At 37.5% G+C, this 9,730-nt stretch overlaps 1 protein-coding gene across 5 annotated transcripts; it reads right to left on the bottom strand.

The window, feature by feature from the left end:
• Positions 1-300: 300 nt before the first annotated feature.
• On the bottom strand, positions 301-3,056 carry LOC110936474. Of its 5 annotated transcripts, XR_004891130.1 has the most exons (5): positions 2,916-3,056; positions 2,097-2,185; positions 1,141-1,219; positions 617-706; positions 301-467 (listed from the first exon to the last, which is right to left on the bottom strand). XR_004891130.1 is itself a non-coding variant. In XM_022178865.2 (4 exons), exons 1-4 carry the CDS (start codon positions 2,918-2,920, stop codon positions 330-332), a joined length of 330 nt encoding a protein of 109 aa, XP_022034557.1. In that variant the 5' UTR covers positions 2,921-3,056; the 3' UTR covers positions 301-329. The 5 variants fall into 5 exon arrangements, 3 of the variants coding, with proteins under 3 accessions (XP_022034557.1, XP_022034560.1, XP_022034559.1); XR_002590052.2 differs by lacking the exon at positions 1,141-1,219; XM_022178865.2 differs by lacking the exon at positions 1,141-1,219 and having other exon boundaries at positions 617-714.
• Positions 3,057-9,730: the final 6,674 nt, after the last annotated feature.

The following is a 9,730-nucleotide window of genomic DNA, read 5'->3' as shown; positions in this document are numbered from 1 at the left end:
CCATCATCATCGGCCCTCAATCGATCAACCAAATCATCAACCAGTTCGAGTTTCATAAGACCTTAATGAACATTCATAAACACGAAATCCCTAACTTTCTTGCATCATTCTAACCAACACCATTAACTGATTTGGTACATGTTAGCCATCGAATTCTCATAGAAACAATCCTAGGTTATTGACTCATCAGATTCATCATAGACTATTATTATCATGTTCTAGCCATGTAACACCCTGTCTATTTATTTTAGATTTTCGTATAATTATCGGTAACTAATGCATAATTCCGATAGCACGTACTTATAAAAATACGGGTTTATTTAAAACTTTTATATTAAAAGTAATACAACATGATGTAAAAGGATTTGTCGTTTAAAAATTAATGACGAAACAATGTGCGGAAGCTTCTTTTTCATGTGTTCGGTTCTTCTTCGAGCTTGATCGTCTTCCGTTGCAGTATAATATACCTACATTTCATAAAACATGAAATGAGTTAGTCATTCGGCGTTTATAAACATTATTGAACCAGTTTGTGGGTCAAAATAAGCCAACAACAAGATCAGCAAAAATTTCCAAAATTTTAAGCCGTCGCGTGTCGCGACGGCGTTCACAAAACCTGTCGCGTGTCGCGCCCCTGGCTATGTCCTCCATCGCGTGGCGCGGGGGAAACCATTTTCCAGCAGGTCCGTCTCTGGAACCTGCATGTCTGTCCAGCTATAGTTTTAGTCGTAAAACGAACTTTAAAGTGTTATAACTTTTTATTTACAAGTCCGTTTTACCCGATTCTTTTTCCTACGCGTTCGAAATTTAATTCTCCATCTCATAGAGTCACTACCTGATATTAGACTACTTCAAAAATTCAGATTTCAAGTTCTCGGCTTGAAATCCCTTTTTAACACTTTTGACCCGTTTAGAGAATTTAAACTTTTAAGTTTAAATTTCGCTCATTCTTTTCACCCATCATTTTCCCAAATTTGAATTATCTACTTACATTTCACCACAACTATACTCGTGGTGGATTTAGTATATTTGACCGATTTTCCCGGATTCTACATTTCGGTTGGTTGTTTTACGGAAAAGACCCGTTTATAGACACTTGACCCAAAAAGGCTTATGTCTAAAATGTAAAAAAAAACTTACCAAACATTATTTATGTTGTTGAACAACTTCTGGCCAAATATCATGTCAAAACTCGATAGTTAAGACATCGAAATAATTTCTGCAAGTAACGGAACTGTTGCTGTCAACAACTAATTTATTGACAAAACATCCGCGAAAATCTCGTCGAACAACTTTAAAAAAATCTATAAAAATTACTAAACATCCTTTATGTTGTAAACCAACTTCTGGTCAAATATCGTGTCAAATATCGTGTCAAAACTCGATGGTTAAGACCTCGAAATAATTTCTGCAAGTAGCGGAACTGTTGCTGTCAACAACTAATTTATTGACAAAACCTCCGCGAAAACCTCGTCAAACGACTTTATAAAAATCTATAAAAATTACTAAACATTCTTTATGTTGTAAACCAACTTCTGGTCAAATATCATGTCAAAACTCGATGGTTAAGACCTCGAAATAATTTCTGCAAGTAGCGGAACTGTTGCTGTCAACAACTAATTTATTGACAAAACATCCGCGAAAACCTCGTCAAACGACTTTATAAAAATCTATAAAAATTACTAAACATCATTTATGTTGTAAACCAACTTCTGGTCAAATATCGTGTCAAAACTCGTTGGTTAAGACCTCGAAATAATTTCTGCAAGTAGCGGAACTGTTGCTGTCAACAACTAATTTATTGACAAAACATCCGCGAAGACCTCGTCAAACGACTTTATAAAAATCTATAAAAATTACTAAACATAATTTATGTTGTAAACCAACTTCTGGTCAAATATCGTGTCAAAACTCGTGACTAATTTACTATTTTACCCCCCCCCCTTTTTACAACCATCATGGTTTTCATTACTTTCACTTGTTCCGACCCATATTATTCACGTCGGAACATCAAAATTCAATTACGAATTTTTTTCTATTCATTTTCAATACACACAACTGATGTATACTATAAAAGGGTGTAAGCTTTTACTTACCTTGCATCCAAACCACGCTTTTCTTTTCGTTCTTGATCCGTTTGACCCACTTCCTCCACAAGCTCACACCTAGCTTGTTAAGCGTTAAACTATCATTATAATTCGTAAGATAGTTAGTTTAGTTATTGTCAATCACGACTATTCCATCTTACAAATTCTATGTCGAAACTACTATTCGACTTCTTCACCGGTTAATTTGACTTATAAAAGTCATCTACCCTTAATCATAAAAATGAAAATTTGCGTTCAATGACTCGTTTAGGCAATCTCATCAATTATCAAAGACACTTTATTCATTTAGACAACTTCTATGGGGTTTCGTCTATAAATGAAACCCCTTTTTTTATCATGTTATTAGGCATTCCTACGGATACCTAACCAAATCAAGTTCTACTCACTACCGAGTAGACGCGCGATTTCACTTAGGCATTTTAACATACACCTAGTGGGCATAATTTTTACACATTTATAAACTAGTTCATAACTAATTATTTCTACCAAATTTTACATCATTCTCAATTTCATTATATCTAACGTACATATCAACCCTAGATTCACTTCATGGAATTCAAACAACGCCCATCTCATAATCAAAATTCTAGTGTTCTTTCTCATCCTACAAAACCCATTTAACAACTAAGTGGGTGATTCAGAAGTTCATAATCATGAATACAAATTCATAAATTTATTGACTAGGGTTCGTTCCTAAACATGAATTCATTCTAGTTTCACCCAAACATCAATCATTCAAGCTTGAATTTCAATTTTCATAAGTTCATCAAGAATCTCAACTTCATAAATATCAAAATTTTGACATACCTCATGATCCCCTAAGCTTGGTGATTGTTTTTATGTGTTTATGCATCGATTTAGGGCCTGAATTGAGCTTCAATTTGAAGATTCTTGAAGAACTAGGGTTGGCTCCCTCCCCTCTTCTCCTGGTCGCTCGTACGAACACACACTGTGTGTTTCTTTTCTTTTTTTTTTATTTATTTAGTTAACTTTCAAGTTAACCCTTTTGGCCCCTCATGTTTATTTTGTTTCAAAAGAAGTTATAATTCATTATTCATCACTTAATCATATATTACTAACTAGGTTAATTATTCCTAGTTAACTTAATGGGTTCGGGAAGTCATAACCTGTTTTATTTTAAGTCCCGTTAACTCGAGCCTTCTATATAATTTGTTTTCTCAAAGTATGTATCCTCCTTTTATTTATTATTAAGCTTATTTATTTAAATCCTAATAATTTCCGGTTTAATCTTTTCTGCTAACGGTATTATACCCGCTCTTTAGTATTAACAGGGTTTAATTACCAAACCTTTTTTCGGGGTGTTACAAGCCATAATCAATAATCACATACACCAACAATCATAATAACAAGGATTTATAGATCATAACAGCAAGAATTCAACTAAAGAGATAATAACTAACCGAGTGATTTAGTATTGTTAATAAGAGCACAAGCTTCAAAGGATAAGAGGAGGTCTTTGGTGGGATCAGCAATCGTCGATGATGAGAGGGAAGGATTAGGGTTTGTGTGTGTTTTTGTTTTATGATATCATTATGAGAAAGCTACACACACACACCCCTTAGTGTATGCGCACAAGAGACATGGGCCGAAACTGTAACACCCGACTAATTACTATTCGAATTTAATAAGAGTTTACAGGATTTTATATAAAGTGCTTTAATTAAACATAAGTTACCAAAACAAAGTTCTGGAGTAACCACATACTAGTCAACTACCGACTAGATTAAAATTCATAATGTGATTAGTAAATTATTTACATCCAAAAACAAACATAGTCTAACAAAGTTAAGATAACACGGAAGCTTCAAAAGATTGTGTTCGGTTCTTCAAAAACTTGCTTGATCGCCATCCGGAAAGTCCCCCTTATGTCACCTAGGGTCAAACCATTTAAAATGTTAGTTTTGACATTTATAAGGAGTGTATAAACAAGTTCCAACATCGAATCATGAAAAATAAAATAAAATTTCGCTTTTTCTCCCGTCGCGTGTCGTGAAGGTCCTTCGCGTGGCGCGACGTCTCTCGCGTGTCGCGCCAGACCCTAGTGGTCTTGTCGCGTGGCGCGGGGGGAACGGTTTTCCAGCAGGTGCAGGTTATTGACCTGCATTTCCTGCCAGCTCCGGATTTTGCCAAATTCAGCTTCAAATGGTCATAACTTTTGACCCGTAGGTCCGTTTTAGGTGATTCTTTTTCCTACACGAATGTAATTTAATTACCGAGGCGTCTATAATGATTACCATATCAAAAATTTAGTTTACGGACCGAACGACTAAAAATCAATATGCAATTATTCGACCCATTCAAGTTACACTCATTTTACCACCTTTTAATAGTAAACATAGGGCGCTTTTTACCCAACTTCCGGGGCTTATTATCACCGGCACTTCATTACCAATCTTATGGCTTCATGCTCTTGTGATTGTTACCATCTATGCTAGCTATTAAATAACTCTAACACTACATATTACACCATTATTCGACCCGTTTGGCTCATCTACGGAAACTTCCATTATGATGACTACCAAACGACTTCTAACCGATTCTTACCCTATTATTTCAAATAACGAACATCGTCGCTTCAATCAACACAACCTTTATTCTACAATGCAACTATACATATTCTAATTATCAAGTTACTCAATGTAACAAATCAAGTTACATACCTTTAAAGCAAGCCCTTCAAACGCGAGTCACCACTGGCTTGTCCGCTCGACGCTCCGGTATCCTTTCCTATAGAGTTCAACCATGGCATGTTTAGAACTCTTTTCAAATCATATATCGCATAATTTGCCGAAACATCACAATTATGCGGTTTAACTTTAAATTTCAGTTTTAAGCCTTCTTTGAGGCAATTATACAAACACTTTAAGGGCAACAATTTACATGATGTATTAGCAAGTTCATAACTTGTCATATAGCCCTATATTTTCATCAATCAACTACCTTACATGAATATTAGCCTCTAGGATTCTGAAATCACTTCATACATGTCAAATTTCACTAGAACCACCCCCAATTTCCTAGGGTTTATCAAGTTCTACTCCACCCACTAACCACCTACAATGGTGTTCATGAATTTTGCTAGAATTAAGTATGATTTCAACATGTATTTGTCTAGGGTTTACTCCTAGACACTTCAATGTTCCTATTTCATCTACATATCATTCATGCATCCACAGATTTCGAATTCCCTAAATTCATGAGAATTTCAAGTAGAGAATTTTTATCAAATTTTACATACCTTATGATTTCCTTGCAATGGGGATCACTAATCTATGCTCGATTTTCGTTTTGGACTTGATTTGAACCTTCAAATTGGAGGTTTTAACAGGAACTAGGGTTTTGGGGAGCTTGGGATCGCCCCCTGCTTCTGATCGATTTCCAGAACAAAACACAAGTGTGTGTTTTGTTTTTAATAAATTGATTTTATTATAATTAATTTCCAATTAGACACTTTTAGTCCCCCTAATTTCTATTGGTTCATATTTAAGTGTTTCTAACCCACTTTTGAGTTAACATAAGACTTATAACTAACTGGGTTATTTCGTCCTAGTTAGTTTGTTCTTGTTTATTTAATACTTTATAATTTAATATAAAGTTTTATATTTTCGGGATGTTACATGTCCATCCCCCTTAAAAAGGTTTCATCCCCGAAACCAAAGTACGTACCGAATAGGCTAGGGTAGAGACGTCGCATTTCCTCTTCGGACTCCCATGTGGTGTTCGAACCTTTCCTATGCTCCCACTTGATCTTGACTTGATCGACTTGTTTATTTCACAAGTGCTTAACCTTTCGATCTAAATCTCCAGTGGCCTTACCGCATAATTCAGGCTATCATCCACCTCGATATCGTCGTAATGGATATAAGTTGTTTCCTCCGCTAGACACTTCCGCAATTGTGACACATGAAACGTGCCATGTATGCCACTCAACTCTTCTGGTAGCTCGAGACGATAAGCTACCTTGCCAACCCGTTCAATGATTTTAAATGGCCCGATAAACCTCGGGCTTAGTTTCCCTCTTTTTCTGAATCTGATAACGCCCTTCCATGGGGAAACCTTTAACATAACCATGTCGCCTATCTGAAATTCAATCGGTCTTTGTCTTCTATTGGCATAAGACTTTTTCCTATCTTGGGCTGCTTTCAAATGGGCTCGTACCACTTCAATTTTCTCATTAGTGGCCTGAATTATGTCTTTATGTGCCAATTCACGCGGATCCACTTCACCCCAACACACCGTGGTTCTGCACTTTCTACCATATAGCATCTCGTAAGGTGCCATGCCGATACTCGAATGGTAACTATTGTTATACGAAAATTTGGCCAAGGGTAGATAAACATCCCAACTTCCACCAAAGTCGATGATACATGCCCGTAACATATCCTCTAGCGTCTGTATTGTTCTTTCACTCTACCCATCCGTCTGAGGATGGTAGGCGGTGCTAATGAAGAGTTTTGTTCCCATTTGTTCTTGAAATTCTCGCCAAAAATTTGAAGTAAACCGGGTATCTCTATCTGACACAATGGATACCGGTACTCCGTGACGTGCCACTATTTCGTTTGTATATACCTCGGACATCTTTTCCGAAGTATATATTTCGCGTATAGGAATAAAATGTGCACTCTTCGTCAATCTATCCATAATCACCCATATAGCATCGAATCCTCGAGTCGTTTTAGGTAGTTTGGTCAATAGGTCCATAGTGATATGTTCCCATTTCCAAACCGGGATCTCCAAAGGTTGCAGTTTTCCATATGGTTTCTGATGTTCCGCTTTGACTTGTAAACAAGTCAAGCACTTCTCCACGTATTTTACTACATCCCTCTTCATTCCGGGCCAACAATAGTTTTGTTTGAGATCGTTGTACATCTTGGTCGCACCCGGATGAATAGAATATCGGGATTTATGAGCTTCATCGAGTAGAAGCGTCTTAACCCCACAAGAATTTGGAACCCATATTCTTCCGGATCAAGTCTTCAACCCGTTCTTTCTTACTGACAAATCTTTTAACTGACCGATTATTCTTTCCTTCTTCCAATTCTCCTCTTTCACTGCTTCTACTTGCGCTTCTCGAATACGTTCAAGTATACTCGAGGTCACAACAAGCTGCATCGACCTTACTCGTTTGGGACATAGTCCACTTTTCTGCTCAGGGCATCCGCCACCACATTTGCCTTTCTGGGGTGGTAGTGTATTTCGCAGTCAAAATCTTTCACCGTTTCTAACCATCACCTTTGTCGCATATTTAACTCCTTCTAATCGAAGAAGTATTTTAAGCTCTTGTGATCGGTAAATATGGTGCACTTTACCCCATATAAATAGTGCCTCTATATTTTTAACGCAAACACCACCGCAGCCAATTCAAGATCGTGCGTGGGATATTTCTTTTCATGTATTTTCAGTTGCCTCGAGGCATATGCTATAACTTTGTCCCGTTGCATCAAAACACATCCGAGCCCCGATAGTGAGGCATCCGAATAAACCACCAGGTCTTCGACCCCGTTCGGCAATGTTAATACCGGAGCTTGGGTTAACTTCTCTTTTAGCGTTTGGAACGCTCTTTCTTGTTCGGTACCCCAAATGAATTTCTCCTTCTTCCGAGTTAACTTAGTTAACGGTGACGCAATCTTGGAGAAGTCGTGAATGAATCTCCTGTAATATCCCGCAAGCCCTAAGAAACTTCTAATTTCCGAAGGGTTCTTCGAGGGATTCCATTTCGACACGGCCTCGATCTTTGACGGATCTACCAATATTCCATCGGCACTTATGATGTGGCCGAGGAATTGCACCTCTCGTAACCCAAAGGCACACTTAGAGAATTTCGCATACAACCTTTCTCGTCTGAGTGTCTCTAACACCTCTTGTAAGTGGTGTGCATGTTCTGCTTCACTTTTCGAGTACACCAGAATATCATCGATAAACACGATTACCGATTTATCCAACATTGGCTTGCAAACCCAGTTCATGAGGTCCATGAAAGCCGCGGGTGCATTTGTCATCCCGAATGACATCACGAGGAACTCGTAATGTCCGTATCGCGTGCGGAAAGCTGTCTTCGGCACATCTTCCTCCTTGACCTTTAGTTGGTGATACCCCGATCTAAGGTCAATTTTTGAAAACCAGTTCGCACCTTGTAATTGGTCAAATAGATCGTCTATTCTCGGAAGCGGGTATCGATTCTTTACCGTGAGTTTGTTTAACTCCTGGTAATCGATACACATGCGCATGCTTCCGTCTTTCTTTTTCACAAATAGCACCGGTGCGCCCCAAGGAGACACACTCGGCCTTATGAATCCTTTGTCGAGCAGGTCTTGAATTTGTGACATCAATTCTTGTAATTCCGATGGCGCGAGTCGGTACGGTGCTTTAGCTACGGGTTTCGCGCCCAGAACCAATTCGATTCCGAACTCTACCTCCCGTTCAGGCGGTATCCCCGGTAGATCTTCCGGAAATACATCTTCGAAGTCACGTATCACCGGTACATCTCCTATCTTCAGTGACTCTTTCTCGGGCTCATTCGCGTATATCATAAACGCCTTACATCCATACTTCATGAGCTTGTGAGCTTTCAACATCGAGCATATTATAGGGTTACCTCCTTTTTTGCCATAGATGGCGACGTGTTTTCCGCTCGGAGATGTTAGCTTTATCTCCTTACGAAAACACACGACCTTTGCGTGGTGCTGAGATAGCCAATCCATCCCAACAACTATGTAACATCCCGAAATTTTAAAACTATATACTAGAATTATAAAATACATAATAAACAAGAATAAACTAACTAGGATAAATAACCTAGTTAGTTAAGAATCTTGTAGTAACATTTGAATGAGTTAAAAGGCCAAAAATATAAACTAGATAAGAGTGGAGGGACTAAAATTGTTAAAATAGAAACTCTAATTACTAAAGTAGTAAGAAATCAAACCAAACACCTCAAAACTGAGGTTCTGGTCGATCAACAACAGAGAGGGGCGACACCCACACCTCCAAAACCCTAACATCAACAAAAACTCTAAATTGAAGGCTCAAATCAAGTTGTAATCAAAATCTGAACATAGAATTGTGATCTCCTCGTCAAGAAGGTCATAAGGTATGTCAAATTAGGTTATTTTGATACAAATCAAATTCTTACATGAGATTGAAATCGAAGGTTGAGCTTGATTATGTGTTGTAAAACATGAAATTGGAAGTAATGTGAAGTCTAGGGACAAACCCTAGATGATTCTTGTTAAAAATCTTGCATGTTAGTTGTAGAAATCAAAATCACTATAATGGGTGATTATTAAGTTAGTAGAACTTGATAAACACTAGGATTAAGACTCTTGTTCTAGTGAAAATTGAAATTGTGAGATAATCTCTGAAATTGTTGATGTTAAAATATGTGTATAATGTCTAATTGATGTTAAATTGAGTGATAAATTCAAGTTATGAACTTGGTTTAGATCATGTAAAAATCTGACCCGCAAGGTGTTTGATAAAACGCCTAAATGAGGATTAAAATGTTAAAGATTGCTAAAAACGCAGATTTACATATGTAATGAATGAATGCGTTAAAGCATATGAAAAAGAGTTCTAATCTTTTATGAATTGGACTCTTTAGG

Source organism: Helianthus annuus, chromosome 4 (assembly GCF_002127325.2).
Source record: "Helianthus annuus cultivar XRQ/B chromosome 4, HanXRQr2.0-SUNRISE, whole genome shotgun sequence".
NCBI lineage: Eukaryota > Viridiplantae > Streptophyta > Magnoliopsida > Asterales > Asteraceae > Helianthus > Helianthus annuus.
This window is presented reverse-complemented; position numbering and strand designations above follow the sequence as displayed.

Excerpts from the sequence above, each read along its gene's own strand:
- LOC110936474 (XM_022178865.2), bottom strand. Across the intron at positions 715-2,096 it reads AAGCGTGGTTTGGATGCAAG|CTGGACAGACATGCAGGTTC; the intron begins GTAAGTAAAAGC and ends CTAAAACTATAG. Across the intron at positions 468-616 it reads AGGGGCGCGACACGCGACAG|GTATATTATACTGCAACGGA; the intron begins GTTTTGTGAACG and ends TATGAAATGTAG.